General features: G+C 45.5%; 1 protein-coding gene and 1 pseudogene across 2 annotated transcripts; one reads left to right on the top strand and one right to left on the bottom strand.

Annotated features, from left to right (window-relative positions):
• The first annotated feature begins 38 nt into the window (after positions 1-38).
• On the top strand, positions 39-11,860 carry PHF7 (PHD finger protein 7). Of its 2 annotated transcripts, XM_024746422.1 has the most exons (11): positions 39-875; positions 2,050-2,153; positions 2,912-2,964; positions 3,364-3,455; positions 8,062-8,163; positions 8,539-8,663; positions 9,127-9,286; positions 9,854-9,960; positions 10,392-10,508; positions 10,933-11,057; positions 11,278-11,860. In XM_024746422.1, exons 2-11 carry the CDS (start codon positions 2,110-2,112, stop codon positions 11,394-11,396), a joined length of 1,044 nt encoding a protein of 347 aa, XP_024602190.1. In that variant the 5' UTR covers positions 39-875; positions 2,050-2,109; the 3' UTR covers positions 11,397-11,860. The 2 variants fall into 2 exon arrangements, with proteins under 2 accessions (XP_024602190.1, XP_024602191.1); XM_024746423.1 differs by lacking the exons at positions 39-875; positions 10,392-10,508 and having other exon boundaries at positions 1,992-2,153; positions 11,278-11,396.
• Positions 4,787-5,414, bottom strand: LOC112400569 (translation machinery-associated protein 7 pseudogene; annotated as a pseudogene).
• Positions 11,861-17,671: the final 5,811 nt, after the last annotated feature.

Consider the following 17,671-nt stretch of genomic DNA (forward strand, 5'->3'; position numbering starts at 1 on the left):
GGCGGCACTACGTCACCTCTGCGCGACGATCCCCGCCCCGCCTCTGGCCTCGTCTTCTGCAGTTTCGACTCCAGAAGCCGGCGAACTCGCGCGGGAGTGCAGGGCGAGAGGACGGGGCGGAGCTAGACCGCGGGTGGCGCGAGAAGGGACGGGGCAGGCGCGCGGCCGTTAGCGCGGTACCGTTCTACGCAACCGTCAGCGTCGCTGTGCTCCCCGGGGCTGCAGTCTCTGTGGGTCGCAGTCCGCGTGACCCAGTCCCCGTTTGCGTTGTCACTCCCTTCGCCGGTGCAGTCCCGCGCGGGGCGGCGGCCCGTGAGGTAGCTACCACGGCTTGCGGCAACGGATAAAGCTCCGGGACAGCGGCGCCCTGGGCGATAGCTGGGCGGGCGGCCCCGGCCGGGAGCGGCCGCCCGTGCGCCACCGTGAGGAGTGAGCGGCTGAGGCGACCTCCGGCCCGGCCTCGCACCAGCAGCCCGGCAGGCGCGACATGAGCCTGGTCTGGCATCCGCGGGATGCTCCTTGAGCCCCTTCTTCGGCTGTTACCTCCGGGGGATGGTTGTGGCCACGCCGACTCGTATTTTCCAAATAAATCATTGTTTATTCTTGCGGTGGCGGGGCCGAACACGCTTATTTATTTTTAACTTTCTCAACAAGTTTTACCCAGCACTTACCCAGTGAAACAACTCGGTAATCGTTTCAAGGGAGCATCCGCTCGGTTAGGAAATCTCAGACTGAGCAGCTTGTGGAAGCCAGCATTTGCAACGTCCTCCTCGCATGCTTTGAAGATCCTTGCGTCTTCCTGTAACTACCACTGTGCGCAGGATCCCGCTCAAGGAACGTCTTGCTCCAGCGATTCAAAGAACTGACGTTTCAAGGTTTTATTTCTATTGCTAGATCTGGATTTCCCCAATGACTCGGAACTGTTCAGTAGCCACCTAAAGTGGATCCCCTAGTGCACGCCCTTCTCTCTCCTCTTCCAGCTTGTCCAAGTGCTTTTGTTGAGTAAAAAGTCATCAAATGTCATTACCAATGCAAGTGCAACTCATGGGTTAGAAGAGGAGATGGAGCCTTAGTTTGCAGAACAGCTAGTTGCCAGAGTAGTTACGTTCATGCAGAGTAGTTGACAGTCCCTAAAGATGTTCATGATCTCCAGCTGTGGTCTGAGGACATGGGTACTGGAGTGTGTGTCCCTGGACTGACTTAATTCACTCAATTCTAAGAAATGCTATCCTTCTCCTCTCCCCTGACTTGACACAGTCCTTCCTTCAGAGGAGTGCTTTTTATTTCTTTTGTCCCCCTTCCCATTCAGGGATTTCCCCCTTAACCAATGAAAACTGAATTTATAGCCAGCTGACATTGGTCAGGGGAGGAGTGGCAGGGTGTCTTTTCCACTTCTGGGCCTTTTAACCTTGGTTCACATCTAGAGGAAGGCTGAGAATAGGCCAGACCTCAGTGATCATCTGAGCCTGGTGAAAAGAAGCAATAGGAGCCAAGGGGTGATTTGTCAGGGTTATATCTTGGCTCTCACTAGAGGGCGTTCTCGCTTTAGGCAGCCAGAATCTCACAGGCTCCTTTTCCTAGGAAAGAGCTACCTAATCTAGCTTTTCCTGGGTGGAATTAAGGAACTTAAACTTGGGGCAGAAGGAAGCATTTTTCCTGAGTGCTACCTCATACATTTAGTAGGCACAAAGAGAACAAAGAACCAGTTAGCCAGTTCAAGTAATAGTTCCAAGTTCTCATACTGCTGTGGTGTATCAGTAACTGTGATCTTGAGCAAGTGCCTCTGTGTGACCTCTCTGTGCCTCAGTGTCATCTTGAAAATAGGGATAAAATGGTACCTATTGCCAGGGGGTTTTTCGAGTTAAATGTAAAATGCCCAGAACAGTTCTGGGCATGATTTAATAATTATTGGCTATTACTGGCATTGATACTGGGCGTGTCGCTTTTATTCTGTCACATGGATGGGGAGGTGAAGCGCACTGTTGCTTTGACCCTGTGGAACTTGATAACCAAATGTAGAATTAATTGCTGACTTGTTTATATTTATAGCTGGAAGAGCCGGTACTGTTCTCATTATAGTATAGAAGAATTCAAGATAGGCAGCAGCAAATGAAGACTATAAAAGGAAAGAAGAAGGAACATCAAAGATTGAGGTAGAGTAGGCAACTTAAGAGAGTTTGGGAGAAATTGTCCAATGGCCTGTAGTATATGCTTCATTTTTTGTCCCCTTTGCTTGGTCTTGGAGGCTAAGGTTGGTTAGTGTTGAAGCATATACCAGTGGTCCCTGGGAAGCTGCCCAGTAACCTATCCTCCCAGGGATGTCCCTACTGGCAAAGTCCTGGCTGTGGAGCCCTTCTGCCTAGAGTCATATCCTGGCTCTAACACTTGCTGTCTAGGTGACCTGGGACAGGTTATTTCATTTCTTTAGGCCTCAGTTTCCTCATCTGGAAAATGCATAATAATAGCAGCCACTTTTTAGAACATTCTGTAGATTCACTGAGCTAATACATATAAAGAGCCAAGAATATTGCCTAGCAATAGGAAATTCTTAATCAATTTTAGTATCATTTTATTATGCCTTGTGAACATGGTACCACCTGAGATTCAGGGTAGGTGATAGGAGAAACAGTAAAAGAATAAAAGGGGGTTTGTTCTTGCATTCATTCAGTCAACACAGGCAATAGAGGCACTAGAACAGAAAGATGGCTATGATCTCACTTAATTCACATAATTCCATGGGCATGTTTTGTGCTTTCAAAAAATATGAAAGGGAAGAAGAAAACTGATGTCTTAGTCTTTAGCTATTTTGGTCCTTCATCAGACCCATGGATAGCATTTTGAGGGAAATGTTACAAGAGATGCCAACAGGATCCTCAAAGACTACCTTGTACTTTTTCCATCTCTTGTATAGAAAATCTGCCAGGACAAGGAGAGTAACCCAGAGGAAGCCTTCTTCAGGGCCTGGTAAGAAAGACTGGAGGTTCTGTTTGGCTGCTGCCTCCCGACCTCAGCAAAGGCCACTTGTGTAGGGCAGCAAACTTGCTCTTCTCACTGTCAGTTCCTTCCCAGAATCTCTAAGATCCTGAAGAACTCAGAGACTGTAATTTTTAAATGTCATGTCCAAAGTTCAAGGAACAAGTTAATTAAAGCCACTTGAGATAAAAGTATATCTTTTATCTCAGTGAGCAGTTGCAGCCAACTCCGTCAGATGTGGCTAAAATTATATGAAAACCTAACTGATATCAAATAACACTTCATCCCAACCTCCTCCTTGTCAAAATGACCCTCTTCCCAGTACTGTACTCCTCCTTGTACTTAGATCGTTATGCTCCCAAAATGAATTCCTAACATCCTTTCTTCCAGTTTGCCGGCTATGCTTTCAAGAACCTGGGGATCCCGAAAAATTAGGGGAATTTCTTCAGAAAGACAATCTCAGTGTGCATTATTTCTGTCTTGTGAGTATAAGGCCCCCTTTGCTTTGAATGTCCTATGGCTTTGCTGTACAAAGTGCTGTCCTATGTGCTCTGTTTTTGCATCCAGCCTCAGATCCTTTGCCCTGTTTGCTTGTTTTTCTTAATGGCTTTTTTCTTTTAAAATCTAATTTTTGAAAAGTAATGTGTGTACCTGGTGTAAAATCCTAACAGTATAAAGTATGTACGATAGAAAGTCTCTTCCCCTAGTAGTATTCCCAGTCCTTCTCCCTCTCCCCAGCAGCAAATTCTACCAACAGTTCTTCCAGCTATTTTTCCCTGATATTCTTTTAAAATTAAGTATAGTTTGTATGCTATAGAATGTACCCATTTAAGAATACAGTTTGATGAGTTTTGATAAACTCATATATCATGGGGATATAAAGTATGTCCCCATGTAAACACTACCGCCATCAAAATAATTATTTCCATCAGGCCAGAAATTCCCTCCTACCCTCTTCCAGTCAGTTCCCTCAGAGGTGATCACTGTTCTGATCCGTAGGTTACTTTTGCCTATTCTTATACTTCATATAAATGAAACCATACAATTTGTACTCTTTTGTGTCTGGCTTCTTTCACTCAACACAGTGTTTTGAAGACTGATCCATGTTGCATGCGTCGGTAGCTTGTGCCTTTTTATTGTGTAGTTATATTCTGTTGTATGAATATATTATAATTTGCTTATTTATCCACCTGCTGACGGACATTTGAATTGTTTTCATTTGGGGGCTATTATGAATAAAGCTGCTATGCATATTCACGTACAATTTTTTGCGTGAAAACATGTTTTCACTTCTCTTGGGCAAATGTCTAGGAGTGAAATTACTAACTATGTTTAACTTTGTGTGAAGTTGACAGATCACTTTCCAAAGTGGTTGTACCAGTTTACAATCCCACTAGCAATTTATGAGATTTCTGTTTGCACAATATTCGTGTCCCAACTTGTTGTTGTTAGTCTTTTTAATTTTAGCCATTCTACCAAGTGTGTTTTGGTATCTCATTGCTGTTCTAATTTGCATTTTTCTGATGACCTAAAATGTTGAGCTTCTTTTTGTGTGCTTATTGGCCATTCACATGTTTCCGTTTGTGAAGTGTAGGTACAAATAATTGGTCCATTTTAGAAGTTGAGTTGTTTTGGGATTTCCCTGGCAGTCCAGCGGTCAAGACTCCGCACTTCCATTGCCAGGGGCACAGGTATATTCTGGCTACAAATCCTTTTTCAAAGATGTGTGTTTTTACTATTTTCTCCCAGTCTGTGATTTGCCTTTTAATTTTATTTTTCAAATGAGTTGGTTTCATTCCAGGTGATGCAGAATTCAGGATAGAACAAGGACTTAGGAACACACTTTGGCAGGATTCTGTGCTGGGTTTATGCGGATCTCATAGCTAAGGTAGAAAATGGCTGAGAAAAACTATAGACAAGATGAGCCACTGTATGATTTTCTTTTTTTTTACAAAAATTTATTCTTAAATGTACAAAAGGTTCCAAGCTATGGCTATAGGTGGTGACAGATGTTATGGCAGGGAATCCAGATGTTTAAACAGGAATGGAATCATCATTGCCTCAGGCACAAGGAACAGCTTACTTTTTAAAAATTTTATTTTACATATTTTTTGGCCACGCTGTGCAGCTTGTGGGATCTTAGTTCCCTGGCCAGGCATCGAACCCAGGCCCATGGCAGTGAAAGCGCCAAGTCTTAACCACTGGACCACCAAGGAATTCCAGGAACAGCTTACTTTTTGCCAGATTTCTTAATTCCACCTGTGGCCAGGGGGCCTTTCCCCGCAGCCTTCCCTTTTAGCTCCTCGAGCTTCTTCTGCTCCTCCTGCTTTTTCTGCTTGAGTGCCTTATCTTCTTTGCCCATCTCCTTGGCTTGCTTCTTGGGCTGCTTCAAGGACTTCTTCTTGCCACCTTCATGGCCCAACATGGTGCCTGCTGCCCCTTCCCCCTGCCTTTTTATTTTCTTAATGATGTCTTTCGAAGAACAAAAGTTTTTAATTTTGATGAAGTCCAGTTTATCTGTTTTTCCTTTTATGGTTAGTGCTTGTTTGTGTGTCCCAAGAAATCTTTGCCTACCCATTGAATTACCTCAGTGCCTTTGTCAAAATCAGTTGACCATGTATCTGTGGATCTGGATGATTTATTTTATGTCATAGATCTGTGTGTTGATCCTTACCAATACCACACTGTTTTGATTATTGTGGCTTTACAGCATCTTGAAATTAAGTCTTGTTCTGCAGTCTTTTCCAAGATTGCTTTGGCTATCGGGTGCTTTCCTTTTCCATATACATTTTATATTTAGTTTGTCAATTTTTCGTTTAAAAAAAAGCCTGTTGGGATAGTGATAGGGATTGCATTGAATTTATGGATCAATTTGGGAAGAATTGACAAACAATATTGAATCTTCCAGTCCATGGACATGATATATTTCCCCATTAATTTGTGTCTTTTAAAATTTATCTCAGCAATTTTTTTTTTTAGTGAAGAAGTCTTGCACAAATTTTGTTAAATGTATTCCTAAGTATTTTGTGATTTCTATGCTATTATAAATGGTATTTTAAAATTTCATTTCAAGTTTGTTGCTGGTGTACAGAAATGCAGTTTATTTTTGTACATTGATTTTGTATCTGCAATCTTGTTAAATTCACTTATTAGTTCAGTAGTTTTTATTTTTTAATTTTTTTGAAAATGCCTTAGGATTTCCTGTGTACACAATCACGTGTGAATAAAGGCAGTTCTTTCTTTCCAATCTTTATGTCTTTTAATTCTTCTTCTTGCCTTATTGTAATAGCTGGGAACTTCAATCTAGTGTTGAAAAGAAGTTGTATGAGTGAATATTGTGTCTTGTTCCTAACATTAGAGGACAGCATCCAATTTTTCACCACTAAATATGATGTCAGCTGTAGGTTTTTCTTAGATGCTTTTTATCAGATTGGAGAAGTTCCCTTTTATTTCTGGTTTGCTGAGGGTATTATGAATGTGTGCTGAATTTGTCAGATGCTTTTTCTGCATCTGTTGAGATGATCATGATTTTTCTTCTTTATTTTGTGAATGTGATTTGTTACATTGATTGAATACTTTAATGTTAAACTAATCTTGCATTTCTGGTACAAATTCTGCCTGGTCATGATGTATAATCCTTTTTATATGGTGCTGGATTCAATATTTTGTTTCATTTTTGTATCTATGTTCATGAGAAAAATTGGTGTGTGCTTTTACACTCCTGTAAGTTCTGTCTTGTTTTGGTGTCAGGTCTTGTTTAATTTCAATGCATTTATAAGCATATACATTTTCAACATAAAATAAACATACTATACACAGTGTTTTGTATTTTACTTTTTTTTACCTCATATATTTATGGAGCTGTTTCCATATAGAACACTTTTTTAATAGCTAATTGGTATTCCATGGTACAGGTGTACCAAAAAGTATTAAACTCCTGTTAAAGGACATTTAGATTATTTTTAATCTTTCACTACTGATTTTTCTGTTTGTAGAAATTATACATGTTCATTGTAGAAAATATTAATAACACTTAAAAGGACTCATATAGTCCTAAAGCCTTGAGAGACTGTTAACATAGATATGTTTTAGGCCTAATTGGGATATAATTCAAGCATCCTCAAGTCATCCAACCTTGTAGGCTCACTTTTTCTATAATGTTAAAATAAGATAACCTCAGCCCCCATTACATATTACATGTAACTGCTGCAGTAGGTCCAGCACCCTCCTTAATATTTTTGGAAGCTTCTTGGGGTGGGGCTCAGGTATGACATTCTTCCAAAGTATGTACACGTTCATTGTTCATGGGTACCTAACAGTTTAGCTTCTTTTCCCTTGATTTCCCATTCTAGACTCTGCTTTGGGGGCTTTTCAGAAACAAAAGGTCCTTTAAAGTATGTTTTTAAAGAAAAGTTCAATTCCTCCCCTTCCCCTATAAGGCAGAATGACTACAGTCAGGAGATTTGAAAGCCCTGTTTCCCTTTCTGTGGAGAATACACTCTGAGAAGAGTATTTACTCTGTACTGAGGGGCAGTACAGCGGGAGAGTGAGAGTGTGGGTTCTGTGGGCTCACATGTGAAGGCGACTCTGCTGCCTCCTTTCTGGGTGACCCCAGCCGGGTCACTTGCTGCGCTACACCTCAGTGGCCTCTAAGATGAGGATCACAATGGCATCTGTATCACAGGGTTGTGGTGAGCAGACAATGAGTCACTACACAGGGAATGTTTCTCCAAAGTGCTCAGCACACAAAAGCAGTGCTCAGTGAATGAAAGGCCGAGTAGCACAAAGGTGGGTAAGAGCCCAGGTTCTGGGCTCTTGATCCTGTCACGTTTTTTCTCCTATAAAATGGGGATGATGATAGTACCTACCTCTTAAGGTTGTTACAAGGATTAAATGAGTTAATACTTGAAAAGCACTTAGAGCACCCAACACTTACGCTATGTAAGGGCTTGTTAAGTAAATAAATTACCCTGTATATGCATATATATTCCACCAAGCTCTGTTTCTCAGCTCTCTTACCCTGTCATCACCCACTGCACTGTTTCACTGATCATCAGTGTTGACAGCCTGGTTCTGCTGACCTTCTAGATCCTATCTAGCAAGCTGCCTCAGAGGGGCCAGTCCAATAGAGGTTTCTATGGATTCCTGCCTGAGGACATCAAAAAGGAGGCATCCCGGGCCTCTAGGAAGGTTAGAATCCCCTGAAATGGGGGCCTTGGGGTAGGCCTCTTCTCATACTCCTCTCATCATCCCTGTTTCTATTCTTTTCCCTAGTTGCTAGTTTAAAAGTCAGAGGACTCTTGAATTTCCCACTGGTCCTTCTCTTAAGTTCCATGCTTCTCTAGGGTATAGTATCCTAAGTGAGGAGAGGGAGCAACGTCCTGAGAAAGCCAATAAGAATTCAGTGCTGCTTGGAGCTCAGCTTCGGCATACCCTAGAGCTTCTAGGTCCACTGAGGAAGAAGAATGGCTGTTGCTTCAAAAACTTTCCATTCCGTAGAATGATGTGACACAGAATGTCTGTCTGTTTTGGGGCCCTGAGCACTGCCTGGGATCTCATTTGCAGATCTGCTTTGTGTGCAAGAAAAAGGGAGCTACCATCAACTGCCAGAAGGATCAGTGCCTCAGGAGCTTCCATTTTCCTTGTGCCCAGGAAAGGGGTTGCCTTTCACAATTTTTTGGAGAGTACAAGTGAGTGATGAAGGAGGAAAGTTGGGCTGCCCTTTTGCAATTTGTTATTTAGCATCTAATGAAATCAGAGTCCAGTTCTCACGGGCCTGTTTTGATTCACCAGAGAATCTGTCCCTCCATTCAATAATGAGAAACAGTATCTTGACTTGGTGATTTCACAGGGGTTGCTTCTTGCTTCCCATCCCCTCCTTAAATTACAAACAGCTGGGGTTCTTAGCTGCTCAGAACTAAGTGGGGCTTTCAGGAGCAGGAGGCTGTGGAGACAGTCCCGGGAGCTTTGCTCGGTGGGAAAGCAGCTATGAGAAGGAATGTGGCTGTTCTTCGCCCTGCTCCTCCTCCTCCCCCATTAGCGTGGAGGTTCAGTGGACACTGGCCTGGGTGGTTGATTGCCCTTCCTAGGCCGGGCAGCTGGAAAACTGCATCAGTGACAAACCAGGAACCAAGTCTATTTACTCTACCACAGATCATTTTGTGGGAAACATCGCCCAACACAGGACATCCGATGGGAGAATGTGGGGGAGGAAAGCTGTGTCTTGTGCTGCGAAGACTTAGCCCAAGCAAGTGTTGAAAACATCCAGAGTCCGTGCTGTAGCCAAACTATCTACCACCGCAAGTGCATACAGGTGGGGCTTTCCCTGGACTGGGGACCCTCCACAATGGCCCAGTTCTGAGCACCCTGGGAATGCGCAGGCAATCTCAGCTTTTGTGCTCTGTGCTGCAGGCCTGTATACAGGACTGATTCCAGAGGAAAGTTAGCCTGGTCTCTGGGTATCCTTGACCTGTAGGACTTTATCATAAGATTTAGACTGAACAAAATCCTCAGGATGGCTGGAGCGAATGAGTTTATCCTAGAATGAGTCAAGTAGCCTCAAAATCAGCCATGCTTCCTGGGATTGAAGGAAAGGGAAATGTGTATTCTTGGTACCTGACCCCTACTGGGTCGAGCACTGCCAGGCCCCATGACTGGAGATGACAGCTGAGGCACTCCTGGGCACTCTCTTGAGCTTTTGGTCCCTGGTCTGACGCCTGGATTTGCAGCCCTCTCCTCAGCCCATCCATATTCCTTGTCCTGTAACCCTTAGTCAAGCTCTCCTAGCAACATCCTCTTTGTGAGACGAGGGTGCGGGGTGGGAAGAGTGTGTGCAAAGACAGTGTTTTTACAAACATTATCTTCCATGTTTATCTTACAGAAATATGCCCACACGTCAGCAAAGCATTTCTTCAAATGTCCACATTGCAACAATCGAGAAGAATTTCCTCAAGAAATGCTAAGAATGGGAATTCATATTCCAGACAGGTAGTAGAAACTTTATAGCAGGAATTGAGCCCGGAAGTGGGTTACCTAGGTTTCTAGAGAGAAGGTGAGTGTGAAGATAGTTCAGAGAATGAGGAAGCAGCAGAAGCACTGATGTACAGTGAAGAGGGAAGGGTGGAGGGAGAGCTTTTCAATTATAAAAAGACATGGGGGGAGGGTGAAGCAGGGGTGGTGGGCATGTTTCTGAAAAAGGTGTTTTGGGGGTCAGAATTCCTTGGGTTCTTGAATTCCAGTGTGGAACTAAGGAACACCTGTGTTCCACTTATCTGCTTCACCCCTCTCCCACTGCCAGGCCACTAGCCCCGCCTTGCTGAAAGTATTCAGGCAATCTGTTGAACTTCTTTGTTCTGTTGAACAAATGTTTGACCACCCGATTATATGTCCTTTACTCACTGTTTCTTCTCCCACTGCAGAGACGCTGCCTGGGAACTTGAGCCAGGGGCTTTCTCGGAGTTGTATGAGCGCTATCAGCATTGTGATGCCCCCATCTGTGTGTATGAACAAGGCAGAGACAGCTTTGAGGATGAAGGGTAGGAAAAGCCTCATAGCCAGAAAGATCCCTCATCAGGGCCATCTTAGATCTTGCACAGTTATCAAGCGCAAGAAATTTACTTTTGTCTGCAGACCTCAGGATGAACATAGCTGCTGAGTCCCATCCTTAATCAGCTCAGGACTCACTCATGTACAAGTGAACAGGTCTCTCTGCAGGGTCTACTCTCCTTGTGCCCCATGGAGAGACACTCAGGGCCAGTTCCTTCCACGATCTACCTTGCGAGTGGCTGTGCCTGACGGCAGGTCTTGGGATCAGCACTCAGCCACATCTCCGTCACGGGTAAAATGTGTAGTAAAGATACCTAGGGAGCCCTCATCAAAGGCCTGGCCTGCAGCGAACATTCCAAGAGTGGTAGTGAGTGTTAAATTTGTCCCACAACCCTCCCTTGGCTCTTCCTATAGGAGGTGGAGCCTCATTCTGTGTGCTACATGTGGGTCCCACGGAACCCATAGGGACTGCTCCTCTCTCAGATCCAGCTGTAAGAAATGGGAGTGCGAGGAGTGTGCGCCTGCTGCTGAAGCCACAGGTGGGACTGGAGGGGTGGTCTGGTCTCAGAACTGGGGTGGGGGTCAGGGGTCCGGGGGACTTATGGTGCCTGGGAAAGGAGGAGGGTGTGCTATCAGATGGGAACTTTTAGTTGGTACTTTAGTTTGGGGAGGAAATCGGCTAGGGAGGGGCATAAGGACCTGTGCCTGGGAGAGAGACAGAGGGTCGAGTTTGCCTCTCCCACCTTTCTTTCACCACAGACTACACACCTGAAAACTCAGGTGACATCCCCTGTTGCAACAGCACTTTCCACTCCAGGGGGCATTTTTGCAGAGACACCAGCCTGGAAGAGAATCCGGGCCCTTCTTCGACTGACTGACCAGGCTCTTCCTCATTAGAAAAACCAGAGTCCTCTGGTTGCAGGACGAGGGGCCACTCCTGGCGATCCAAGGGTGTCAAAATCACTAAGAGCTGCAAAAAGTCCAAGTAACAGTTTCTGATTAGTCGCTGCCAAGCACATTTGAGTACAAAGCTGTGTTCCTCCATCAGGTTTGGGGGAGGGAGCACTTTGGCACTGTGAGTCAAGGAAAGGGGGCTAGCAGTGAGACTCTGAACCAAAGAAAGAGAAGTCCCAGGGGAACTTGAGTTCAGAGCAGAGTCCTGATGCCAACCACAGGATGCATTTGTGGCTTTGAGAGCACCTCTGCTCTTTCTGCCTGATTCCCAGAGGGCCTTTTCTACTCTTCTTTTTCCACCAAGATTATTCCACCTTGATCTTGTTCTCATATACCTCTTCTGACTTCACCCACGTTTGTTATTATACAAATAAAAGTTTTCTCTCCATTGGTGTCTCCTTATGCATTCACTCTGGAATTTATCTAGCATACTAAGGAATCTGGAGGGTAGAGTGAAGGAATAGGAAAATGCACCTTTCTACTCTATAAAATTCAGTGAATTAAGTGTAGAACTTTCAACTTAGACATGTTGCTTTGGAGGGAAGTATTTTGCAGATAAATCGACTTTGCGGGGACAGAAATTTCATCGTTGTGCAAATAAACACACAGGATCTCATCAGGAAAGTGAGCCAGCAAAGGAGAACACACTGGACTGAGAATAGGCCACTATTGCAAGGCTTGGCGCCCTGGACTCAAAGGCCAGGGACTGCCGTGCTCACGTGAGACAGAAGGGGCTCCACTCACTCCAGGCAGCCTGGTCTTTAGCATACCTTCCTAACCCTAACACACCTCCACTCAAACCCTCCTGTCTGGTGGCTCGGGCATTTCTAGCTCAGGTAAGGGGGCCATGCCAGGACATTAGGCAAGACAGCTAGGACAGAAACCTGGCAGAAGGTCTTGGGATAAATTGAATAGAACATTTATTTGTTTTTAATGATTTTGTGGGATTTGGATTAGTGGGGGCAACTCAGGACCATTGCCAGGTGCCGAGTTCGCAGGGTCTCGCTGCGAACTTGGTTTAAATGTTGCTGACCCCCGGAGACTTACATCTGAATGTGCACAGTGATTTGGATTTGACCAGATTTATTTGGAATCACAAGGAGGCGGTGGGGGTCAAAATAATACTTTAAAAAGAAATCAAGAAATACTAAAGGGATTATAATGAAAAATACTCTCTTGACTCATCCTTCACTACCCCCAGTCCTATTCCCTAAAGGCAACTACTCTCCACATTTTTTAGCCATTTCTTGATATATTAATCTTAGACATTTTTGACGTACTATCATATTACATAAAGATCTAGCACCTTTAAAACCTTCCCATGTTCATTCCTTCCATCTTTTATAATTGCATCACAATTTTTGTTAAATTAACCTTCAGTGCTGAGTCAAGTGGTACACTATGACTATTTTTCCTCACCTGTACATTTTTTAAAAAATTTATTTATTTTTGCTGTGTTGGGTCTTCATTGCTGCACGTGGGCTTTCTCTAGTTGCGGCGAGTAGGGGCTACTCTTCATTGCAGTGCATGGGCTCCTCATTGCGGTGGCTTCTCTTGTTGCAGAGCATGGGCTCTAGGGTGCGCGGGCTTCAGTAGTTGTGGCACTCAGGCTCAGTAGTTGTGGCTCACGGGCTCTAGAGCGGAGGCTCAGTAGTTGCGGCACACGGGCTTAGTTGCTCCGCGGCATGTGGGATCTTCCCGGACCAGGGCTCAAATCCGTGTCCCCCGCATCGGGAGGCTGATTCTTAACCACTGTGCCACCAGGGAAGTCCTCCTGTTCATTGTTTATTCTCTTTTTTAAAAAATAAATTCATTTACTTTATTTTTGGCTGCGTTGGGTCTTCATTGCTGCACGCAGGCTTTCTCTAGTTGCGGAGAGCAGGGGCTACTCTTTGTTGAGGTGCACGGGCTTCTCATTGCGGTGGCTTCTCTTGTTGCCGAGCACAGGCTCTAGGCGCGTGGACTTCAGTGGTTGTGCCTCACGGGCTCTAGAGCACAGGCTCAGTAGTTGTGGCACACAGGCTTAGTTGCTCCGTGGCATGTGGGATCTTCCCAGACCAGGGCTCAAACCCGTGTCCCCTGTATTGGCAGGCAGATTCTTAACCACTGCGCCACCAGGGAAGCCCTGGTCAGGTGTTTTGTAGAGTGCCCCTCAATTGGGATTTGTCTGATGTTTTTCTTTTTAAAATTTATTTTTGGCTGCATTGGGTCTTTGTTGCTGCAGGCTGGCTTTCTCTAGTTGCGGAGAGCAGGGGCTACTCTTTGTTGAGGTGCACGGGCTTCTCATTGCGGTGGCTTCTCTTGTTGCCGAGCACAGGCTCTAGGCGCGTGGACTTCAGTGGTTGTGCCTCACGGGCTCTAGAGCACAGGCTCAGTAGTTGTGGCACACAGGCTTAGTTGCTCCGTGGCATGTGAGATCTTCCCGGACCAGGGCTCGAACCTGTGTCCCCTGCATTGGCAGGCGGATTCTTAACCACTGAACCACCAGGGAAGTCCTTGATGTTTTTCTTATGATTAGACTGGAGTTATGGGTTTGAGGGAGGAAGACCACCCAGGTAAAGTGCCATTTTCATCGCATCAAATTGAAGTTACATACGATCAACTTGACTTATCACTGTTGATGTTGATCTTGGTCATCTGGCCAAGTTAGTGTTTGCCAAGTTTTTCCAGAAGAAGTTACTCCTTTTCCCCCTTTATGTACTGTAAATTTTGGAAAGAAGCCACTCTGTTCAGCCCACAATTAATGAGTGGGGATTTATGCCCCCTCCCTTTTTAAGGACAGATTATCTACATGTATTATTTGGAATTCTTCAGCATGGGAGATTTACCTATCCTCTCCCACGTATTTATTTATTCAACCATTTATATCAGTGTGGACTCATGGATATGTATATTATACTTTGGTTTATAATCCAATACTACTTTATTTTGTTGCTCAGATTGTTCTAGCTTTGGCCATTGGGACTCCTATTCCTTTTCACATACTGCCATTATTGTGTGTTTCATTTTGGTTTGGTTTGGTTTGGTTTTGAGCACTTATTTACTTTTTGGCACTACAAGATGCCCCAGGCTCATCTTGTATATTTTATTTAATTAATTAATTTATTTATTTATTTTTGCGGTATGCAGGCCTCTCTCACTGTTGTGGCCTCTCCCATTGCAGAGCACACGCTCCGGACGCGCAGGCTCAGCGGCCATGGCTCACAGGCCCAGCCTCTCTGCGGCATATGGGATCTTCCCGGACCGGGGCACGAACCTGTGTCCCCTGCATCGGCAGGCGGACTCTCAACCACGGCGTCACCAGGGAAGCCCTCATCTTGTATATTTTAAATACCTGTTTTCACAAATGATGTGTCTATTAGAATCAATTACCATTTTATAACCTAGGACCTAGAACATATAGTTCACTTGGGGAGGGTAGGAATAGACATCAAATAAAAATTCCCCAAAGCACCTGCTCCGCTTCCTCTAATTCTTACCTTTGTGGGAACCATGAACTAGGGCGAGAAACCTCAGAATCTCCTTGTGTTTCCTTTTCTGCTCAACCACCCTTTTTCTGGTCAATCTGACTATTTTTCAAATGTTTGCCTTCCTCTCCATCCCACTGCCAGTGTTGAGCTCAGACCCCTGTGCCTCACAGGACTGCAGCAAAAGCCTTCTCTCTGCATGGTTTCCTATATCCACTTGCTTTGCTTGGCATATCCATCCTTAACCCTTCTGTTAATTGCCATAAAACATCTGCTAGCTCTTTACTTAGGATGGCCCCCGCAGAGATGGACATCTAAGCCCTTCCATGGGCACTCTGCCATGGCTACCCTGAAATACTGGGCCCTGAGCATGAGCTTTGCAGTCTGGAGAGCCATAACCTCTATCCTCAGCCTGATGGATCCAGCATAAGGGCCACTTCTTCATCCCTAGGCACTCTCCCTGAGCTCTGCTTATACCCCTATTATAGCCTATGTCATTCTCCATCTGGTCCCATAATTGTCTCTCCCTCTAGATTGGAAGCCCCTTATGGGAAGGGACCTTTCTGTCTTATTAACCTTTCTCCCCCTCATGGTGTCTGGCTCGGGACCCCACATGCAGAGGCAGTTTGATGTCTGCTGAATTGTTGGATGTGCTCAAACCCTGCGTTCATAAGCCTGATGTTTTACTGTCAAACACCAGAGGGCACTGTGAGCATGTTGAGGAAGAAGATTATAACCCTTTAGGTGTGGAAGGTTGCGAAGGGCTTATGAAAACTTGCTTCTATTTGGGGATTGCACAGGACTTACTGCTATTCACTTGTTCTTAACACATCCATTCAAGTTTATCCATGAGTTGTGCTCCTGTTATATCTAGAGGTTAGTATAGATGTTACTAATGACACTTCTATCATAGGTCAGGTCCTCAGATAGGACTGCCTTCATGGTCTCCCAGACCCAAAGTGATCCTCCTAACCCCAGCTGCCCTCCTCTCACCCCTAAAAATGGGGACTGCCAGTCCCAAGGGGAATGGGTAATATGATTCTGTTCCTCTTCTGCCCTCCCCTCCTGCTGCACACACACACACACACACACACACACTCTCTCTCTCTCTCTCTCTCTCTCTCTCTCTGTGCCCTTCTCTGACATCAGGGACTTTGGTTGGTGGTTCAAAGGCTCTAACTTCCTGTTGGCAGGGCAGGAGGTTGCTATGAGAAACAGCACCTCCATTGGCCCTGACCCCAGGGACACAGCATCAGCTCCCTGTGTGCTTCCAGGCTGACTGGAGGTGAATTGCAGCATCACAAGGGCTCCTAGGTATGAGAAGGCTCCCTAACAGACTAAGCCAGGGAGCCCCATTCCAGAGGCGTTGGCTATTTGCAAGGGTCTCATGCCTTGTACATTTTTTCCAAAAAGCAACATGGCAATTGCAGGCCATAAACCAAAGAGTTGATGTTTTTCAGAAAATAATCTCACTTTTCCCTAGCAAACCACCTCTAGCCCTGGGGTCTCTGAGCAGTGTGACAGCATGAGGCCTCCACAGAGGGAGTGAAGCCCAGGAGCTTCTCCCCCTTGTCTTTGGTATAAACTTGTTCCTTGGGCCTGCCCTGAAGTGCACCTCTAATAAACAGGAAGACATCTGCGCCATCAATGTCTGTCCCTCACAGAGCATCTGAGACCTGTCTGGGCCATCAAAGCCATCCCCAGCCCCCAGGAGCATTCTGGAAGGGAACCTAGTCTCTCCAGAAACAATTCCCCATTGTGTCCCCTCACTTAGAAATCATAGATATGTTAACAGGCCCTTATATTTAGGCAGGTCCTGCCCTGGCTTTGTGCTAGTGTGTTGTTTTTTCTTCCCTGAACAATGGTCCTTTCCAGTAGGGCCAGCCGTTCACACCATTGTCTAAGACCCTTGGACTACAGGAAACAGCACCAGATTCTTATCAGCTGGGGGGGGTGGGGTGGGGAGGGGGCAGAGTGAACAGATGAGGTCATGCCCATAAAGCAAGCTGCTGGTCTGCCATGTCATTCTTCTATACCTTTATCTGTGAGAGCAGAGACCCCTCGTCCTTCTAACAGGCAAATCTGGGCTTTAAGTGTCTCTTAATACTGTCTCCTCCATTTGATGGCAGACACTTGGACTCTGCTTTAGGTCTCTTGATTCACTTTGGAATCCTCTCCAGCCCACAACTGTCCCCTTGCCCTGGTCTTCCCTCTCTGCCCAATGGGATGTTCTTGGCGGTGAAACACACCCCATTGGGATGGATTAGGGTGTGCCCCAGTCATCTTCGTCCCTGGGGGAAAGGGGTCAAGACTGGTCACCTGAGTCCTCCTCATAGCAGAATCCCTGAGTACAAGCTACTATTTGACTGCTGGAGGCCTGGTGTGAGGGTGAAGGTGGGCATCCCTTTCAAGGGCTCCCTGGAGACTGTGCAGCATTTCCAATCCTCAGTGGAGAATGATTTTTTTAAAGGCATCATTGAGGAACCAGGAGTTTCCTTAATGAAAATCCAGCAGGGAAAGTGAAAGGCTTCATTAGGACACAGCCTCTAAGGAAGAGGGGTCCAGCAGTGGTACCCACACAAAGGCGGGCTGGGGCTGGGCAGTGGGAAGTGGACACAGGGCCACAGCTGCTGTTACTTCATCTCCTGTGCACCAGGAGGGTGGGTGAGTCTTGAAGAGGAGCCAGGGTGGGGGTCCAACAATACTTGAGCTCTTTAGCAGGTATTTTATCC

Source organism: Neophocaena asiaeorientalis, unplaced genomic scaffold (genome assembly GCF_003031525.2).
Source record: "Neophocaena asiaeorientalis asiaeorientalis breed wild unplaced genomic scaffold, Neophocaena_asiaeorientalis_V1.1 scaffold251, whole genome shotgun sequence".
Classification (NCBI taxonomy): domain Eukaryota; kingdom Metazoa; phylum Chordata; class Mammalia; order Artiodactyla; family Phocoenidae; genus Neophocaena; species Neophocaena asiaeorientalis.